The following is a 23,004-nucleotide window of genomic DNA, read 5'->3' as shown; positions in this document are numbered from 1 at the left end:
TAGGAATACTCAGATACAATGTAAGAAAGATTGGGGGAAAACATACACACCTAGAAGAATCACAGTGATTCTGTGATTTTACGCAGAATATTAAAGACAAGATCTAAAAAGCAGCAGAGAGAAAGGCCAGATGGAGTGACAGACTATCAGCTCTCTGTGTGACATGTCAACCACATCAAATGAAACCAGAAGACTGCAGAATAATGCCTTAAAATTGTTATGAGAGAATAAGTTAAAACAGTATACTCAGCGAAACTATCTCCTAAGAAAAACATGATTCCGTTGAGAGGATGAACAAAGTCAAAGTTGATTCTTTGAAAAGAAAATAAAAACTGACAAACTTCTGGCAAGAAAGAAACAAAAGCAAGAAAAATAATATCAGAAATGAAAAAGGACCCATAGTTATAGGTGTTACAGAAATTTTAAAAATTATAGGCAAATAATATAAACAGCATTTTGAACAATTATAAAACTATCAAAAGAAATTAAGCACTGTCTAAATAAGTGGAAGATATAATCTGGAATTTGATAGACATCCTCAAATTTATATAAAAGAGTAAAACAACAGGATAGGAGAAACTACCCAACCACCTCTTAAAGTCTTTTCATGAAGCTGTTATACAATGGAGTATTGTGCAGTCATAGATAAATTGATTAATGTCCCAGGGAACAGAGATCAGTGAGAAAAGGACAAATTCACAAATAACGTTGGAATAATTGAATGTCAAAATTTTAAAAAACATGAAAATTATTCCCAGTTGTGAACCAAACACAAATATGAAAGAGAAAAGTATGAAAGAATTAAAAAGTTGTGTGGAACTTTAAATTTTGGAAAAAAATAGGTAAATAATTTTATGTCCTCTGGATACCTATAATTTTTAAAGTAAATATTTCATAAGTTTGATAGCATTAAAATAGGAATTCAGTGTTCATAAAACACTTTTAAAAATAAAGAAACGACAGGCCACAAATAGAGAGAAGTATTTGGACCACATAACCAACAAAAGATTACCTCTAGAATGAATGTATAACTCTAAAAATCAATAAGGAAAAGACAAAAGAAAGTTTATAGAAGCCATAGGTAGACACTTTATAGAACAAATGTGAAAGATAATGAAATATTGCAATGATAATTAATGGTAATAATTTAAAAACTGAAAATTAAAACTACAAGGGATACCATCTTATATCCCCATATTGACAAAAATGAGATCCCGTATTAATAAGGACGTGGAGCATGGAAACTCTTTATACAGTGCTACTGAGACTTATAAATTCATACAATTATTTGTGAAAATCTAACAGAGTTGAAGTTGTGTGTATCCTATGAATTATCGATGTCACTCTAGAAAGTTTTGCAGATGTGCACCAGAAGAAAGTCTTCACCAGAAGAATATTCACACTGTGCCTTTTTTTCTTTTTGTAATACTAAATCTTGAAGATAATTTAAAAATCCATTTAAATGAATAAACTGTAGTTATCATATAGTATAATACTTTATAGTGGTAAAAATGAAAGAACTACAGCTGTAATTGTCAACAAATATGAATCTCACAATCACAAAATTCAGCATAAATAAAGCAAATCATGGAAAATTATAAACAGCATAATCATATTTTTATGAAAATTGAGAACATGCAGAATCAAATAGATTAATTAGGACTAGATATTTAAGATTAGGACATTAAATGAAAGCAAAGAAATCATGAACATGGAATTCAAGATAGTATTTAACCTCTGACAGTAGGCAGGGGTATCGAATCAGAGCAGGTTCTTTTTTTTTTTTTTTTTTTTTTGCGGTACGTGGGCCTCTCACTGTTGTGGCTTCTCCTGTTGCGGAGCACAGGCTCCGGACGCGCAGGCTCAGCGGCTATGGCTCACGGGCCCAGCCGCTCCGCGGCATGCGGGATCTTTCTGGACCGGGGCACGAACCCGTGTCCCCTGCATCGGCAGGCGGACTCTCAACCACTGCGCCACCAGGGAAGCCCAGAGCAGGTTCTATTTTTTTAACCAAGATGGGGACACATTGTTGATATTTAACATTTAAGTGACATTATTTGTTTAGAATGAAATGTATAACACATATAGAAAAAATAAAGAGAACACAGGACAAAAGTGTACAGCTCAATAAATTGCCACAAAGCACACACCTGCATGATCACTACATAAAGTAATAAAATATTCAGCACCCCAGAAATTATGTCCTCCCTGCCCTCCAAATGTAATCACTATCCTTATAGATTTATTATCTATGAATGCTTCCTTAAACCCTACTTGTTTCTTTGCTCCTTTTTTTTTTTTTTCGTTTGTTTGTTTTTGTTTTTTATTTAACAGTCAATTATTTTGTGTCTGGCATCTTTGGTCAACATTACATGGGTGGATTCATACATTTTATACATGTTGTTAAATGTCTATAGCTCTTTCATTTTCATTGTATATTTTTCCATGGTATGAATACATCACAGTGTCTCTATCCATTGCACTGTTGATGGACATGTAGGTTGTTTCTAGTTTGGGTCAATTATGAATAATGATGCTCTATAGTTTTGTCCATGTTTCTTAGTATACAACATGATGATCCTAAAAAGACTAAATGTATGGTTTATATATTATTTGTGTGTATTAAACATTACAAAATAAAATAATGTAAGAAACTCCCTTTGTGAAATTAATAGGTAGTGAATGGTATTTTTATCTTACTTTCACTTTTTGAGGACCACTGGTGGTAAACATGTTTTATATTTTTCTTTGAATGTTATTATTTGTGAATTGCTATTGATGCTATTTGCCCATTTTTCAATCTATATAGTACTTTTTTTGATTTGCAAGTATAGCTGATTCACTTTGTTATAAAGCAGAAACTAACACACCATTGTAAAGCAATTATACTCCAATAAAGATGTTTTTAAAAAATAAAATAATTGTACTATCCCTTATCTTTAAAAAATTTTTTTTATACAGCAGGTCTTTATTAGTTATCTATTTTATACACATCAGTGTATACATGTCAATCCCAGTCTCTCAATTCATCCCCCCCACCACTTGCCCCCCTAGGTGTCCATACATTTGTTCTCTACATCTGTGTCTCTATTTCTGCCTTGCAATCCCTTATCTTATTGGTGAAAAAAAATGTGCTTTTTAAGGTTGCCCCCATTTTGCTTTTTTACTTTAAAATTTTTTAATGGCTTAAAAATTTTTTTAATATTTTAAAATATATCATTACTGAAAAATTTCAAAAAACTAAATCAAAAAAACAAAACAAAACCCCCTAAAGTATAAATAACATCATTTTAATCCCCTCTTCCCAATTAACTATTGTCAATATTCTGGTATCTGTCCCTTGTGGCTAAATGCACATATATATTTATATTACTATTATAGTGAACATATATAATACATAATATATTATATGTTATATATTATTATATACATATATTTATATATGTACATATGTATGTATTATATCAACCTTTAAAAATATCTACAGGGCTTCCCTGGTGGCGCAGTGTTTGGGAGTCCGCCTGCCGATGCAGGGGACACGGGTTCGTGCCCTGGTCTGGGAAGATCCCACATGCCGCGGAGTGGCTGGGCCCGTGAGCCATGGCCGCTGAGCCTGTGCATCCGGAGCCTGCGCTCCGCAACGGGAGAGGCCACAACAGTGAGAGGCCCGCAAACCGCTAAAAAAAATAATAAAAATAAAAATAAAAATATCTACATATCCATACGTACATAGTTTTTTTTAATTTATTTTTTGGCTGCGTTGGGTCTTCGTTGCTGTGTGCGGGCTTTCTCTAGTTGCGGCGAGCAGGGTCTACTCTTTGTTGCAGTGCGCAGGCTTCTCATTGAGGTGGCTTCTCTTATTGCGGAACACGGGCTCTAGGCGCACGGGCTTCAGCAGTCGTGGCACATGGGATCAGTAGTTGTGGCTCACAGGCTCTAGAGCACAGCCTCAGTAGTTGTGGTGCACGGGCTTAGTTGCCCCGCGGCATGGGGGATCTTTCCGGACCAGGGCTCGATCCCATGTCCCCTGCATTGGCAGGTGGATTCTTAACCACTGTGCCACCAGGGAAGTCCCACACATATAGTTTTACAAAAAGGATTTTTTCCTGCCTAATAGAACACAATTCCCCCCAAAAATATAGCTGTACACCATCATTTAAAGATATTTGGATGATATTCCATTGTATATATATACTAATTGTTCATTCAACAAATATTTATAATACTGTATAGTAATAATAATACTGTATAGTAGCATTATTTTATAGGCATTGGGAACAAAGAGATGCACAAAACACCAGGGGTGGAGTTTGAATGATACTGGGGAAAATATATAGTAAACAAATAAATATTTCATATAATATAAGGTAATAATTAGTACTATGAAGAAAAAAAAGCAAGGAAGAGGATAGAGAGTAATAGGTTGCCATGAGAGTATATGGTACTCAAGTAAGGCACCCTAAATGAGCAGGAACATAACTGAATTGTGGGAGCCCACCATGCCAGTATCTAGGGCAAAATCATCTTAGACAGAGAAAGAACAAATGCAAGTCCACAAGGCGAGCCTTTAAAATAAAAAAAAGCAATCTGATACTGGTTCACATTTAAATTACTTCCAATTATTAAAAATTTTAAACAAATATGGAGAGACCATTTTTGTTAAAAAACTTTTTAAATTATTGCAGGTGTTCTAACTGTTCTTCTCAATTTTCATACCCACTTTTCCCCTATTGTATGTTTTCATGGCTATATTGATAAGAAGATATGCAAGTGTATCTGGAAGGAAGTTAATCTGATGCCATCTTACTCTATAGGCCTAATTCATATTTTTTAGAGGAAAAAATGAAAGTTTTAGAAAGTAAAAGTTTTTCAAAAAAATTAGAATATAGAATGTTGAATTTAGAGGGGAATTTTTATAGCTAAGGCAAAAAATTAAAATGCCTTGGGTTGTACTGCTACTTAATTTCTTTTTATGCCATTTTAATATCATGGAACCTTTAGTAAAATCACTTAAAACTAAGAACTTTGACACATAAATTTTTAAAATCTCCCTTAGGTCGCTGATGCCAAGTCTTTCTCAGGACCTTTTAATGTCTTGCCTGTGAAGACAAAATGGAGTAACATTGGTTTTCATATCCTTCTATTTGATCTGGAAAACCTTGTTGAACTTTTGCTGCCAACTCCAATCTGTGACGTTGACACTTCCAATTCATTCTATGGCAATGAGATCCTGAGAAGAGCCAAAAGCACAGTAGAGAAGAAAACACTGACACTGAAAAGGAATAAAACTGCCTGTGGTCCTCTCTCAGTGGAGGCACAAGCCAAGCCTGTTAGTGAAAGCCCAGCCCAAGGAGAAAATACCATGAAGTTATCAGAAGAAAATGATGGCATTAAAAGGCAGAAGAAAATAAAGAGCTCCAAAAAGATGCACCCTAAGCAATCTAGAAAAGTCAATGCCAACCTCACAATAGACACAGCTAAATTGCTCCTATCTTGCCTTTTGCCATGGGGAGTGGATAAAGAATTAGACAATCTTTGCATTAAACATCTCAATATTTTAAAGCTTCAGGGTCCCATTTCTTTGGGACTTGCTTCAAATGAAGATCACTTCTCATTGATGCTGCCAGGTTGGGATTTATGCAATGCTGAAATGAAAAAAGACTATTCAAAAGTAAATTTATTTTCCAGAAAAGTTTTGGACTTGTCAAATAAATACATTTCCATTCTTCCAAATCAGGCTGGGATGCCAAGAAGACCGGAAAATAATTCTGATTCTTTGCAAGAGCCAAACACTATAGTTTACTTATTGAGCAAACTATTTTTAGTTAATAAGTTAGTTAACATGCCTTTAGAACTGGCATGTGGAATTGACAGGTAAGACATGCTTAGAGATTTTGACTATTCTTATTTACGATATTAAAAAAATTATCATTATTTGTTATATTTAGCTCACTAGCCTCCCTCCTCCCCCCTCCCTCCCTCCTTTCCTTCCTTCCTTCCTTTAGATGAAGAGTAAATATGCAACATCTCCTTTAGCGCAAAACAATTTTAAGAAAATCTTCCTTTTAATTCTTTGAGATTGGATACTACTTTGGGCAATAAATCTATATGTTTTAAAATTTATTCATCCAACAAATATCCATTGCTCTTATAATATGTGCCAGGAAATTCACAGTACTGGATGCTGAATGATTCAATAGATAGATAGATAGGTAGATAGATTCACACACACCTTGAAATCCATTATACTTGTTGTGAATTAAGTATGAACAAAAAACATTTAAATAATTGCCTATGATGATAAACTTCATATATCATTAGGAAAGGAAAAATTTGAAAATTTCATACCTCAAATCCCACTGTTTAATTCATACTTCAGCATATTAAAATAGAAGAGGTTATCATTAATTCATTTATAGAAAGTACAGTTTAGTAATAATACGCATTGTTTTTTGAGTGTTTAATATCTACTAGTCACCATGTAAGCCCTTTACATACATGATTTCACTTCATGTGCACAGCAAGGCTGGGGTTTAGGTACGATTATTTTGCTTATTGTATAGATGAGGATATTGAGGCTTATGGAGAGAAAGTATCAACCCAATATTAATTCAGAGCCTTACAAGCTGATTCAAGGCTGGGCATCAGTCTAACTCCAGAGTCTGATTGCTAACCTTGACTCTGTGTTTACCTTCTCCCACTGCTAAAATTCAATATACTTTTCGTAGTCTGATGTTAGAAGATTGGATTCAATTCATCAAGTGCTTACTGAATATGTCTTTAGCACTAGCTCATAGAGGAAATATAAATAAATTTCTCATTTGGGTAGGAACTAATTGAAATGATGAAGATAATGCACATGAAATAAGTAGAAAACACTGAAGGAACAAGGAGAAATATTTGTAGTATAGGTAAGTATTATAGGTGGTCAGAGTAAAGAGAATAATTAGTGTGAGATGAAACCATCAGAAAGCCTTTATAGAAGATGTGCCATTTGAACTGCTCAGTACATGGTGGTAAATAGTCCTTGACATTTCTATTCTTTGGTAAGAGCTCAGTTCAACAAATATCTGTGTCAGGTACTAGATAATAGAGTTCCTGCCTTCAGTGAACCTACAGTCTGTTAGCAAATCCGTATGGATTATGTAGATTCAGTGTTAAGCTCCCTATCATTACAATGCTTCTATGCTATAGGGTTTTCCATTTTCTGTTTGGTGGCCCTAATAATGAGAAAACAGAGACTGGTGAATTTCCATGATTCATATACTTAATTTTCCTCTATTTTCTTTTCTTCTGTTCATTACAATATATATATACACACTTATATAATATGTTACTTCATATTTATAATTTATATATATAATATATATGTATTTTAATTTCAGTTAGGCACTTTTCTTTCTATTACTAAGAAAATTAAATAACACCTAAAGTATGATTTTAAAAAAATTGTAGTCAGCCAAGCCTGAAAACCTGAGAATGAACCCTGGTTTTGTTGTTAAACTAGTCATGTGGCTTTGGACTAGTCACTTAGCCCCTTTGGGCCTTGCTTTCCTCATTTACAAAATGAGATGAATAGAATAGGTGATCATCAAGATTTTTTCAAATTCTTAAAAACAACTTATATTTGTTAGCCTAATCATGATCCCACAGAGCAGATGAGGGACTCAGTTATTGTCGCCAGAGTTTTTCATTCTGAGTTTGTTCCAGATACTGAATACAGGATGTGAAGGATATATCTGGTGCCCTTTAGGGGAGATTAAGGGCTTTCAGCATGCTTTCCATTAAATGGCCTTAAAATCATTGCCACACATTAGTTAAACTTTACAAAATTCTTCATTAAAACAAATTATTGAATGGGGGTGTCAGGATTAGAGACTGCTTCCCTAAATAAGCCATTTCACATTTGATCTGCTAATGGAAACTGCATGTTATATTTAGGGAAATCAAAATAATGTGTATTGGATTTGTGACTCCAAATCCTTCCAATAAATTTGGCCATTTTGCTAACATTTCACTGTGGTTGTAAAGGTGGAGAAATCTTTGTATGCTTAACAACTGAGTGTGTGACGAAACTGAATTTTAAGGAAAGAACTATCTGCCTATGAGAATATCCCTGGATAGTATCTGAATGTCCTCTCATCGAATCACTGGACTAGGGTAAAGCCTGTCTTCATCAAGCCCTGATGGTACCTGGGGATAATTCTTTGGCAGCTATGAACATATTAGGATTCAAAAATTTATTACATTAGCCACAAATCACATGACCTAAAGTCGCAAGGCCCCTCCAGTAAAAGTGGATCACAAGATAATTCTGGTAAACTAAGATTCACAATTCATTTGGGGTTAGGGTTTTAGGTAAGTTAAAGTGGGGAAAAAAGATTCACTGAAGAGAATAATGCCAAAGATATTGCTAAAAATAATGTGTTCAATTCCCAAATTTGTTAAAGTGGTCATGCAGTCATATCGTCAATTTATTTCTCAAAATGTTTTTTATACATCTTTAATAATACCCTTTGAATCTTATTTCAACAGTTCTTTCACAATGGAGTCTGTGCATAAGAAGATGAAAAGTCCTGGGAATGATATTTTAAATATTTCAAGCTTCTACGGTTATTTACAAAATGGTAAAGGAGTTACAGATATAGTCTAATAATTTTTTTCTTCTATGAAATAAAAGTGCTATAACTGGATAGCACCCTACAGTTTAGAATAAGAAGTGTGCATGTTTATTGATTCAGTCTGTATTTTACATGGTTATAGTTTTGTATTCTGTCTACATTTGAAATACACATGAAATTTTGTTATTAAAGTAAATATCTTATAAGACATAATATGATAGATTTTATCAAATGATCTTTGAAATACCTAAAAGTCTGAAACTTTTCAGCAAAGGAAACATTTGAATATTAAATTAAGGTCATATGTGATTTATGGGGAATTTACTGTATCAATATCTTTTTTACCAAATAAGTAATTATTATATTAGAGAGTTTTACAGTTATTTCAGAAGATTATATAATGGTCCTTGAATTCTTCTGAGTAACAGTCTTGGTGTTTAGATTTTCTTTTGATGCCAAATGGCTAATTCATCACTAAAACCTGCTTCTCCAAATTTTTGACATCTCATTAAATGGCAATCCAATCTTTCCAGTTATTTAGGCCAAGAACTTTAATGTCATATTGACTTTCCCCTTTTCTCTTGTACCCCACATCCAATGTTTTAGTAATCATGTTGGTTCTACCTCCAGAATATATCCCAGATTCTGACTGCTTCTCTCCACCTACATGGCCAGCCCCCTGGTGTGAGCCTTCATCCCCTCTTGCCTGGATACAGAAGCCTCCTAACTACCCTCTGCTCCTATTCTTGGTTCCTACACTCTATTCCCAACCAAACGTCCAGAGTCATCTATTTGAAACTAAGTCAGAACCTCATGCTACTGCTTAAAACCTTTCAGTGGCTTATGTTTCACTCTGAATAAAAGCTACAGTCCTTAGGATAGCTCACAAGGCCCTGTATAACCTGGCTGCCCTACTTACATCATCAGACACACACCCCCATCTGACCTCATCTCTTTGTACTCATCCCCTGCTTCACTCCTTCCAGCTTTGCTGGGCTTTTTAACTCTTACCCACACATGACAGGCAGGGTTTAGGGTGTTTGCACTGACTGTTCCCTCTATCTAGAATGCCCTTTCTCCAGATTCCACATAAGTCAACCTGCTGCTCCCCACCTCCATCCTCCATCCTTCAATACCATCTTATCAGTGAAGGTGCCCTCCCTTCTCCCCCGCATACCCTACCCCTTTCCCTGTTTTATCATAATCCTTTTCACTATCTGACATGCTGTATAGCATTTTTTCATTTGCCACCTACTTCCTGCTACTCAAATGTAAGCTCCAGGGAGGTTGTTGGGGTTTTTTTTTTTTTTTTTTTTTTTTTTTACATCTTTATTGGAGTATAATTGCTTTACAATGGTGTGTTAGTTTCTGCTTTATAACAAAGTGAATCAGTTATACATATACATGTGTTCCCATATCTCTTCCCTCTTGCGTCTCCCTCCCTCCCACCCTCCCTAGGTTATTGTTTTTTATGACAGTTTTATTCACTGCTGTGTCCCCAGTTCCTAGAACAATGCCTGCAAGGAAGTAAGCAAGTACTTTTGGATTAATGGATGAATAGAAAATAGAACAATGGTTTTGGAGATAAACCACTAAGGTTCAAGATCAAGTTCTGCCACTTACTACTTAACTTTGGGTGTATCTTTTACTCCTTTAAAAGCCGAATTTACTGTATTTGTAAAATGGGAATAAGATTCCAGAATTGATGTGCATTTTGCTTCCAAAGTTGTGCAGTATATGATCAATACATTGGGATGACCTGAACAACAATGCACAGTGGCCCTCTCAGGGCTACTGAAAAGAATATTCATTTGGGATATTTTAAAGTGAGAGTTTATTAATAGCTTCCAATTATTAAGCCCCTAGTATGTCCAAAGAATTATGCCAATGACTTTACATATATTACCTCAAATAATATATAAACAGCAGTGCACAGTAGGAGGATCTATCTCTGTTTTACCCTTGAGAAAATTGGGACTCAGAGAAGTTAGATGATTCACTCATAGTCAACCAGCCGACAAGCTGAAGGGCTAGGATTCCAGTCCAACTCCGTCTAATTCCATACCCCTGTTCTTTCCACTATGTCAGGCCACTTCTCATATTTATGATTACAAGTCATGATTCCTCTATATTATCCAGTCTGGATTGCCAGCCTTCTCCTTAGATAGTAGCCCTTTTTAGGGTTATTTGCTCTAATTTTCATTTTTTTATAACACTGGGAAAGAGACTAGGATTTAAGATGCAGTATAAGTAGTTTCTGCAGAGACTTAGGGATTTGCTAACCAGAGCCAAGGAGGCCCCAACTTTTCCTATGACTGTCCCAACCAAAGCAGGCTGAGCAACTAGTGTTATTACTGAACAATCTCCCTGATGTTGAGAGGTGGCATTTATAGCATTTAAAATTCAATTAGGTACTAAGGAAACATAGTTTTATGTTTTATAGTCGCCAGATGGGAGGTGAAGGGAAAGGAGGGATTCACTTCATGCTATTAATTCTATAAAGTCCAAGCCTGAGGAAGCCTGGGATGTTTTCTTTTTATCTTTCCCCCTGACGTTATAATTAATTCTTTAACTCACTGTTATTGCCAAGAAAAGTTGGCTCTCACTTCCATCTCATATTAAAATTTTAACATCACATTAAAGTGTGCTGTGAAGTACCCCATGATGCCAGTAAGTAGTTACGGTTGAGACCGATACTTAGCTTTGATGGTGGAATCACAAGGTCAACAAAGTGAGAGAGGGAGAAAGGAAAGCGATCAAAAGAAAATGCTCTGTTACCTGCTGTGCTCATGAAGAAATGGAAAATACGACTTCAAACTCATAGTGTTGTATCATATCACATCTTTTACATACTGTTCTTGGGCATTTCAAATTCACATCATAGGTTCCATCAGGATAAAATGATGATATTAATGAGCAGAAGTTTCTTATATATTTCTTTCATATTCTCAGTTTACATTATATCAATACCTTCTATTACATTTCCCTTCACCACTAATGTGAGATATATATATACACACACATATCTATTAATATATAAAATGGTAATTCAATGAAAAGCATCTTGGACTAATACTAATTTAAATAGTTGATCCAGGATTTCAAACATACATTAATACATTAATTTAAATAGACAATTATAGCAATTTTCCCTCCAGTGCAAGCCTGAATCACTCTTCCTTATCTCGCTCCTGGATCTGGCACCTAGATAATATACTTTAGCCATCAGAAAGCCTTAATTCATTGATTTTTTCATTTGGATGATAATATGTTCATTTTCAATTAATGAAAGGGCACTTATTAAGTGCTTTCCTGTGTAGGGAACTGTCGGACACTCTTATGGATCAATTTAAATAAACCAAGCCATAGCTCACTCTTAAAATTTCACACTGAACATTAGGGCAAATAGATAGAAAGGACACTTAAAAGGGCAAACTTAAAAAGAAACAATACATAACAAAATGAGTCAAATTAAACATAAGTGCTATACCTATTGATCAGAGTAGTATAGCTCAGGAGGAAGAATCAAAGGAAGTCTTTTATAGGATTTTCTGTGTGATAGATACTGATTCATGGCAAGGTAGAATTTCAGGAATTATTTGTATGAGGAAGGCGTAAAATTCAGTGATCTGTTTTGGGGGGAATGTTGGTCATTGTATTTTGTTGGCAAAAAGGTACTGAAATGGGTTTAAGGTATAAAGATGAATTTGATTTGATGTGAATGTGTATTAGTATAATTGTTAGAAATATATATATGTATGTTAATTAATGTTTCTTGACTCTGGCTATATATGAAAATCATCTGAGAATCTTTTAAAAAGTATTAATGCCTGCCCCACCCTCACCAGATGCCTGCCCCACCCTCACCCAGGGACCTATTAAACCAGAATCACTGGAAGATTGAACCTGGGCATAGGTGTTTGTGGGAAAAAAAAAAAAAAGGCTCCCTAGGTGATTCTAATGTGCAGCCAGGGTTGAAGATCATTGGGCTGCATCCGTGTGTAATACTCTGAAGATATAAATGTGTTCTATATATTTCTAGGTAAGAGTGAATCCCATCTACCTGAAGCTGACATTTCACTTTTGAAGCTAATTTCCTGTTGGAAAGACCAGTCTGTCCAGGTATGATACGGTTCATGTTCTTGAAGTTATTGGAAGAGTTCCTTGCTGCTGTGGTTCATTCATACTCCCCTTTACCTGAGAGTATAGGTGAGTAGGTACTCTTGTCCTCACACATTTTCTTCCAGGGTATTTCATTTAATAGGACTAACGCAGAGACTAATAATGAGGGAAAAGTGGAAAATAACATGCAAGGATGCACCAAGTTAAGGGGCATGAATAGAGGGGGCTGAGGAAGGGATGTTTATGTTGTTACAGGTAACTTATTGCCCACTGAGGTTTCAGTTGGTGGCAGAAATGTCTATTATTTGATTTCATAATTGGATATAAAAGTCCCTAGGCTTGAGAATTTGGTAGGTATAATTAGAAATCATTTTTCTATCCTTTTCATCTGTGAATTGATATAGAGAGCTGGTTTCCTCAATGTCCAATTTAAGTCTTTCTTCTTTTTTAAGGATTTTTTTGTGGATAGCTTTGAACACTACAATAATATCTGTGCATTGATTAGATGAACATTTATTGGAACTTTATTCTTCATGGGCTTAATAAATGTCAAATTTGCAAGACAAGAATAGCAATAACTCCAATTACAAATGGTTATTTTTGGTTACAGGAAAACAAAGAAAGTCAACTCAGAACAAATTATGGGGGCTGACACCATAAAACCAAATAAACACAGTTGGGATGGTTATTAAAGCCATGGCCTACATGATTTGCCCCTCGCCTAACCTCTTTCTTCATCATTCTCCCCCCATGCTCACTAGCCACGTTGATCTGCTTGTAATTTCCAGAATATACAAAGCTCATTTCCACCTCAGGACCTTACTATTCTCTCAGGCTGGAATTCTCATTTTATCCATTCATCATTTGGGTCTTTGCTCAAAAGCCAACTCCTCAGAGAAGTCTCTCCTGATCACTCCATCTAATATTGTCACCATACCTTGCTGCCCCATGCTCCAGTTACCATCACATTATCCAGTTTTATTTTCTTTGTTGTGTTTGCTTTTAGTGGAGATTATACCATTTTCTGTTTTTGCTTGCTTATCTTCTGTCTTCTCATTGTAACAGAAGCTTGCTGAGAGCAGGGACTTTGCCTGTCTCACTCACCCCTTTCACCAGTGACAGTAGCCAGTCAATATATATTTAATGAATGACTGAATAGCTATGCAAAAAGCATCTGTGATAATCAAATAAATATTAGTATATGTTGACTTTACCAGCATATTTACAGTGACCCTAAAAGAGTCTCTATTAAAGGTGGGATTTTTTTTTTTCCCCAGTAGCCAAAGAATTTCTCAACAGGGAAAACAATTCTTAAGGAAAAAAGAATTCAATAAAACAGTTATCCTGAGTTTCTCTAATTAAAGATCTTTTGTAATTGTTCGTTGATCTTAAATTTTAATGTGGTTTGGATATGTTTGGACTAATGGAACTTAAGGTTCTACGATTCTATGACCTTGTGTAAAATGCTGGCAGCAGGACAAATATTACTAGAGCTTTTATTACTCACTCTGTATGAAGTTTAAGCTTCAAAATTCTCCTCTCATTTCTGCCACTAACCTGATGAGTGACTCTGGAAGATAGGTTTAACTTGTTGGTTATTTATTTTACTCATATGTAAGGTGAGAATGAGAATTCCTGGGGCCCTCAGGAAAAACAGAGGCTCTTGCAAGTATCCATATAAATGCTTCATTAACCAATCCTTAAATTCCTTATAAAGCTGTTCATTTAAGCAGTTAGTCAAATTATGTTAACTTGAATCTGCTTTTTAATGTATTTTAGGAACACTAGGTGGTAATGGAATGATTTTGTAAAAAAAGAGCATAATCCTACTTCAGAATTGAAGGGTGTGTACCTTTAAGGGAATGGGTAAGGATGAGTTAATTTTGCAGATGAATGAGTTTGTCTGGAGATTGTTTTTTGTTTCTCACACATGAAATATACACAACATAGAAATAAATGCTGGAGAAGCAACAGCAGGTTTTGGGGTTGCTAATTTGCATGTTTCTGAAGCAGCGCTAACATTCTTTGGATTTTATAATCTGACACCAATGGGTGAAATCATGACATCCAGGCCTCCTGAGAGAAGTATTGCTATTCCAGGAGATGATGCAAGACATGAAAGGCTCGTGTGAACCTGAGTGTTGGGAAAATGCTTTTATACCAGAAAATCTGGACACTGAAACCACAAGCAGGCCACGGGGGCCCTTAAGAGTCTTTATAATACTCTGTACTATTTTACAATACTTTGCTGTTTCAAGGTGTTGGTAGAAAACCATTAACATTTTTAGCTTACTATGGCATAGTAATACTTCTAGTAAAAAGTATATGGCCCAGATGTGGCTCTCTTTTCCCAACCAATGGATTTTTAAACCTTATTTTAAATCTGCACATTCCTTCATAAGTGTGTAATGCTTTGCATATCTGTCTTTTCAGGAAAACTGTATATACATTTGGAAGACAGCTTTATAGCCATAGTGCTTTCAATTTTAGCTCAGCATTAACATCACAAAGTTATATAAAATAATGTCTACAGATTTTATATTTTGTTGGGAAAAATTCTATGCCTACTACCTATCTACAAAATTTATCTACTCTGTTTATATGCTAGAGACACTTAAGTACTGACAGTCAGAAACTATCATTAAATTTTACTCTCCATAGTGTATATTTTTAAAGTATACAATATCTATTTCAATTCCATTAGCCTGGTTTTAGTGCTCACTGTATACCAGATACTGTAACATTATTATATGCTTATATAAGTTGTACCATTTCTCTGTGTACTGACTTCACACTGAGCACAAAGCATATATTTTGAGTTTGTCTCCAATGGGGTATGTGCCATTCTGTATTCACTTTTAAGTTTTGTGGCTCTGAGTATCCTGTTTATTGTGGTTAATACGTTTCATTCTGCTGTTTCTGTTTCATCTTGCTTTTTAATGATACTCATATTGATTATTCCTGCAATATGCATTTGTAGTGACAAATATGTCAAAAAGTTTCAAATTTTAACAGGTAAAAAAAATATGGTCATGATATACAAATCTAATAATTAGAAATGTTAATTGAAGCTGCATAAATCCCTGTATTTTTTTAAGAAAGAATATTGATCCAAGTTGTTATAGAATATTATATCTAGTGGATAGAGGACTTTCTAAATCATAGTTGTGAGAGCGCATCCATAATCCCATGGGAGCATATGGCCAAACTGCCCATTCTGAGGGATAGACCATAGTCTGGATGTACTACAGTTCTGAGGATATCCTCTAATATCTTCCTGATTTTTATAGGTATGAACAGAAGCAAGTTCCATACAGCTTTCTGTGATTGAAAGCTCTCATCCTAGCCTCTCTCAGCATCACAGACTGTTTTATAAGTATGGACATGAAATCCCAGAGAAGTATGTGACTTGTCAAAAGTTACATTTGTAGTAACTGTCATAGTCAGATCAGGAACTTGGACCTTCTCATGTCAGATTGAGAGCTCTGTATACCACACCATTCATGTCTTGGAAGCAGTGCTATCAAATAAATGTGTGGCAAAATTAAAATGACATAAATTCAGTGTTGTAAAATTGTCCATGAATAATTAATACAGGTTGTCCCATCATAATATCTACATGATAAGCATAATTCACTTATTATGATATAGAATAGTATATGTTAATAGATATCATAGCTAATAGTTAATATACAATGTATCTCAGCATATGGTAGATATTAATAAGCATTACTCATCAGTATCATAATGTGTAGAATTATATGTTGTGTTCATGGTATGCAACAGCTTTCACAGTGTTGAGTATGTCCTCACATGATGTAAGCATTACGTACCTGTATTGTGACAGGCAGTACTACAATATTAATAGACTTGGTATGCAATAGTAAAATCATATCATTCATTAGCCTTTTTTCATGACCCAACCAAGCATCTGACTGGACAAGAATAGGGGGATGATCAGGGATCAGGCAGCTCCTCTGATACTTTCAGGAAGCTCCCTATATTTAAAACTCTAGAATAGAGTTTAGAACCCAGTTCCTTCTACTCCTGTAGTTCACCTAGCATCTGCCATCAGCAAAAACTCTCAAGTGTCCCTGGAACATAAAGGTCTCACAAGCTACCAGGACACATAAAAGGGACTAAATAAATATTTAAATGAATACCTACTCTGTTTTGGGCATTAGCATCTCTCGATTACCAGTTTCAGTGGTGTTGTCCCAAAGCCCTAGCTCTAGGCATCCTATGGGTAGACTGGGAATAAGGCAGAGGGGACGATGGCAATTATGGAACATGAGTCATCTTGACAGAGGACAGGCTTTTGAAGGGAAAAGAGTAGGCATTGGGACGTGGCTATGTTAAAGGTTGAACTATCAGCCAGGGGAGGATATTGGAAAGGTGTCCCAAGTTCATCTAGATCAGCAGTGCCCTTCCTTTTCTCTCACCAGTTCAGGTCTTGGCTTTCCTTGAACTCTACATAACTCCTGGACCTTACCTCATCCCTTACCAGGAAGGGGCTAAGGTACTGTCACTGGCTTTTTACTGAGATGTAAGGGTATAGAACCTTGGGAGGACATATACTACTAAGGACATAGAATCAGGGATTAGAAGGCCTGTCCACCATGTCTGTGTGGAACTTGGGATGTCACATCCCAGGTTCTTCATTTTAAAAATGAACATATTGGATTAGATGCCCTGTGCTAAATATTTCCCTTCCCCTTCCCTCAACCACAGGTCCTTGACTGGGTAGGTACAATAATCAGAAGGTAGGCTTTGCAGTATTTTAAGCCATGTAAAACCATATACACATACACACAGTTTAGTGAGATTTACTATTAAAGTCTTGTCTTTAACTTTCTGTATTAAACCTAGTTTAAATCAAGGGTTTTTAGCTAAATCGTGTTTTAGAGCTAGACATTGAGGAACTAAACCTGTCTTTCAGAACAATGTGATATACTAAAATTTTCTTTATCTTCTGGTATAAATGAAAATATTTTATGAGAAAGAACTGAGAACTCCCTTTAAACTTTCCTTTTACATTCTCTTACGGTTTTTTTAAAAGAACAGTATGATGATTTGGGTGCCAATTTTCAGTAACTGCATTTCAATTGTTTCAGATGGTAATTTTAGTGGAATGGAGCATTCCAATTTATGTGAGACTTATTCAAATCAAAATTCTAGACTTTGGGTTTTATATAAGACTCCAAGCATTTGTGATAACACTAAAAATAATTCATTAAAAAAAAGAAAAAAACTTTACAGGTAACTGAAGCAATACAAGCTGTTCTTTTGGCGGAAGTTCAACAGCACATGAAAAACTTAAGAAAGACACCAGTCAACAGTGAACCAGTGTCGGTGGCAGAGAATGGTGACTATGAGATGACACAGATCCTGCCAAAGATTGAATGGGCCAAGGAGCCAGAGTTACAGTGTGTTACAAACACTTTGCCTCTGCAAAGTAAGTGCAAAATTTATTGGTATGCTTTTTCATCAGAACTTTTTCTACTACTCAGAACATTTTGAGAATGAGTTCAATATATCATTTCTGCAAAAACCAAGCAAAGTGCCCTGTTTATGACCTTTTCTGCTATCAATTTCCTCATAATTGTCAAGTTTCTAATTCTAAATTCTATTATAATTAATAAATTCTTTACAGAACAAAATTTATATTATTTATTTAAATGTTTTAAAGTTAAGTCAGTAAAAATGAAAACAGAACTAACAGTAATAGCTTAATGGGACATACATTATAAGGATACCCTGATAATAATGGGTCCTAAATTTGTTTTCATTTGATACCATGGTAATAGCCATGTGCCATTTTTTTTTTTTTTTTCTTTTCTGGGAGTAAGAAATGTACTACAAACTAAAATTGCACTGTTTTACAGTTGGACCACTTGATTCTTTCTATAACAAATTTTATCATTGTAACTTTATAATCATAGTGTTTATGGTTTTGACTAGCAAGTGAATCTAAATTTCTGCTGTAAAATGTCATCTGATTTTTCAGCCTGTTAGTTATGACTTAAAAATGATTTTAAAAAATGGTAAAAAAAAATTTAAGCAAAAATTTGATTTTCAACTTCATTAGTAAGGTTTTGATGAACAAATGAATTTATAATATGATTAAATATATATATTTGTCAGGAAAACACGTTACAAATTTACATGCTTCAGGTTGAAAGAGATTTTTATTTGGGACTCAGAGAAATGTTGCTATATTTAAAATGTTAACTCTTAAAACAAGTGTCATTCTTTAAAATGCATTATATTTATTTCTTATTATTTTTATAAGATTACTGACTAGAGAGTATTATGTAGTGAGAGAGTATATGCAGCAGGAAAAGGCTTTTTCAGTAAAGGCCAAAGATCAAAATAGATAGAATATTTCCTAATGCCAACACAGTCAGCAAAGCTGGTAAATTCAATAAGTAATTTGTTAAAACTCAATGGCAATTTCAAGTCATTTGTTTACTTGTTGTCAAGAAATCAGCTTTAATTATCTGGCAAATTCACCCACTTTAAGACACTTCTTTTTGATCATATCACAAAATTGTAGTTGTATTACACCTTTCAAGCAAGAAGTACAAAAATTCCTTTTTAAATTAATTTTCAATGGCTATATTTGTGTTCTTGATTCATTTAAAGAGGCACCTGTAGTGTCATTTAGTAGGTTTCTTCCAATTCTCCAAAGACAACAGTGTGTTCATCATGTGTTAACTCTCATTAGGTGGTATTTCTGTGCCTTATCCATAAACTTTATTTATTTATTTATTTTTAACATCTTTATTGGAGTATAATTGCTTTACAATGCTGTGTTAGTTTCTGCTTTATAACAAAGTGAATCAGTTATACATATACATATGTCCCCATATCTCTTCCCTCTTGCGTCTACCTCCCTCCCACCCTCCCTATATCACCCCTCTAGGTGGTCACAAAGCACGGAGCTGATCTCCCTGTGCTATGTGGCTGCTTCCCACTAGCTATCTATTTTACGTTTGGTAGTGTATATATGTCCATGCCACTCTCTCACTTTGTCCCAGCTTACCCTTCCCCCTCCCTGTATCCTCAAGTCCATTCTCTAGTAGGTCTGCGTCTTTATTCCCATCTTGCCCCTAGGTTCTTCATGACCTTTTTTTTTTTTAGATTCCATATATATGTGTTAGCATACAGTACTTGTTTTTCTCTTTCTGACTTACTTCACTCTGTATGAAAGACTCTAGGTCCATCCACCTCACTACAAATAACTCAATTTCGTTTCTATGTATGGCTGAGTAATATTCCATTGTATATATGTGCCACATCTTCTTTATCCATTCATCTGTTGATGGACACTTAGGTTGCTTCCATGTCCTGGCTATTGTAAATAGAGCTGCAATGAACATTTTGGTACATGACTCTTTTTGAATTCTGGTTTTCTCAGGGTATATGCCTAGTAGTGGGATTGCTGGGTCGTATGGTAGTTCTATTTTTAGTTTTTTAAGGAACCTCCATACTGTTCTCCATAGTGGCTGTATCAATTTACATTCCCACCAACAGTGCAAGAGTGTTCCCTTTTCTCCACACCCTCTCCAGCATTTATTGTTTCTAGATTTTTTGATGATGGCCATTCTGACCGGTGTGAGATGATATCTCATTGTAGTTTTGATTTGCATTTCTCTAATGAATAATGCTGTTGAGCATTCTTTCATGTGTTTGTTGGCAACCTGTATATCTTCTTTGGAGAAATGTCTGTTTAGGTCTTCTGCCCATTTTTGGATTGGGTTGTTTTTTTATTTGATATTGAGCTGCATGAGCTGCATAAACTTTAGTGTCTAACTTAACCATTGGCCCATAGTCCTCATTTCTGGGTGAGAAATTCATGGTAGGCTATCAAGGTGAAACTTTTTATGAGTTTTGCTATCACATGACTTACCCATTATTTGAAGTTTCACCAGATTGGGCCCTGTTCTTTCCCCAGTTAGTTCTCGGATATAAGAATTATTAACTCAATGGAACTGAGTCTTACTATGACTAAAAAATCTGGATCTTAATAAATATTATCTATCTTTTGATCATTACTGAGTGGTCCTTTGCCAATGTTAAAAGAAAATTTAGGGTTAGCTTGTGATAAGAATTGGAACACAAAAATATTAAAGCTACTTTATATGTTGGTGGATGAAATTTAGAATATTTTATTTAAAATAAATATAACATATTCACAAAATAATGAGCATATATTTTGCTGGGAAATATTCCCTGTAGGAAAATATTAACTACAATTGCAATTAAATAGGAAGTAGATAAGCATTGAAGAGGAAAATTTCCAAGAAATATTATATTGGATATTAACATTGCCATTTTTTTCCCCTTTTGGAAAAAACTATTTTTTAAACTATTCAGAGGAACTAAGTAAGATTATTAGAAAAGTTTTAGACCTTTATTAGTGGTATATACTGAATTACTTCATGGAATTTTTAAAAATAAATAAGTAAAAAGCTGTTTTATTTGTTTCAAATGTCCTGATTTAAGGGTTAAGAAGATGGTGTATGTGCTATTCACCAGATATGATTATTCTTCAAATGTTATTGGGAGATTTACTTAACCCCAGTATCACTGCAACATACATCATTTTATCAAATATTCTTATGATAAATGGTTGATGTTGTTTGATTTTATCAGGTCCTTGTTCATTTTTCCTCTGTGAGCTCCCCATTCCCCCATATTTTTTTTCTAAATTCTTTTATTCTTTCTTGGTTCCTTGATTTCTTGATGCATCTTATTTGTAAATCATTGGGAAAGTAATAGATGATTGTTTTTTGTACAGATACTCATAAACTTCTTTTATGCCAGGGTAGATTGTTTGGTTTATTAGCATTATGGTAATATGACAATAATAGTCATAAGGAAAAAATAATATTAACAACAAGTTATTACATTCTTAATATGCTCTAACACTAGGCTAAGTAATTTAGGAATTCTAGCTCACTTTTTCCTTTTATTTTCACATGATCTACATGAACCCTAAGGCTCTGTTTCCAATATTTGAGTTGTCTGTGTAAACAATTTTACAGTTTTTTTAAAAAAAGTCCATGTTCATGGAATTGAAGTCACAAACTACAGCTGAAAAGAACTACTCTCTGAGAAAGAGAGATTCCCATGGTGCTACCTAGGCTTTCCCTGACATAAGTCTCTGTATATGTTTAGGTTGACATACTAATTATGTATCTTTCTCATACACATAAAAATAAATAATATTTCAAAAAAAGTTCATCACCATACTAGCTATCTTGAAAGCCACTGGTGTTGCACATCTTGTACTTTGAGACATGCTTCCTATTATTATTCAATTTTTTAAATGAATAAACTGGACTTACAGGAGGTATGTGCCTTGTCTACAGTCACAAAATTACTAAAAACAAGGAAATGAGCCCAGATATTCTCTTAAACACTGCGTTCTTATCCAATAAGCTACATTTCCCATACTGGCAGCATGAAGGAAATTTGCTCTAAATCAGCTTGGTCTGAAAATTGAACAATTTATCGAGTGGTTTTCTTAGATTTTTATTCCCTTCTCATAAATCATACTTTCTATTAACAAAGAAAATGCAGAGTGTTCAATCATTGCCATCTCAGCCCTTTTAATAAGGAAAATCACCAGGTTTCTTGAACTGTTTGTACATGAGGTGGAAATCAGTAAAGTGAGAATTGAAGCATAATATGTTTGAACTTTATAATTTTGTATCTTATTTTTTTTCAGTGTTTCAACTTGTTACATTTCACAGCATGTATTTTATTTGAGGTCTTAATATTTGTGAATCAGTATTTTATGGGAGAGTGGTGGATTTTATCTGAGTTTACATTTTTATAACGATTGCATTGCTATCTTCCTTGAATCTCTTTAATGAGAAATTGTGTAATTAACACTCACATTTAAGGCTGAGACTCATTGCTTTAAAAAACAGTGGCTTCTATTATTAAAATGCATTTGAAAGTTATTTCCTTTAACTTTTTTTTAATGTTTTTTGGATCAGTTTAAACAAGTATTCTAAATTGTTCCATTAAACAAATTGCTTGAAATACAAATGGAGGCTTTGTAGATAAAACTGTCACCTTAGAATTACTGGCTGAATTTAAATTCACGTTAAACTGTGTGGTTGTGAAGATGATGCATCAGATACGGGTATTGCAAATAATCTTTATGATGTGCACAATTTTCAAAGTCTTATCTGCAAAATTAAATAATGAAAATGTTCTCTTTAAGTAAAACCATTATTTTGTAGTA

At 34.5% G+C, this 23,004-nt stretch overlaps 1 protein-coding gene across 2 annotated transcripts in view; it reads left to right on the top strand.

The window, feature by feature from the left end:
- The window catches only part of WDR72 (WD repeat domain 72), a gene marked incomplete at both ends in the record, with an annotated part of 196,582 nt that overhangs the window by 103,734 nt on the left and 69,844 nt on the right, over positions 1-23,004 (top strand). For both annotated transcript variants that reach the window (XM_079699901.1, XM_079699900.1), the window contains 4 exons: positions 5,057-5,874; positions 8,536-8,627; positions 12,664-12,743; positions 18,003-18,198. In XM_079699901.1, the coding sequence (XP_079556027.1) occupies positions 5,057-5,874; positions 8,536-8,627; positions 12,664-12,743; positions 18,003-18,198 (1,186 nt within the window). The remainder of the gene's footprint in view (positions 1-5,056; positions 5,875-8,535; positions 8,628-12,663; positions 12,744-18,002; positions 18,199-23,004) is intronic.

This window comes from Hyperoodon ampullatus (genome assembly GCF_949752795.1).
Source record: "Hyperoodon ampullatus genome assembly, chromosome: 3".
Taxonomy (NCBI): Eukaryota; Metazoa; Chordata; class Mammalia; order Artiodactyla; family Ziphiidae; genus Hyperoodon; species Hyperoodon ampullatus.
This window is presented reverse-complemented; position numbering and strand designations above follow the sequence as displayed.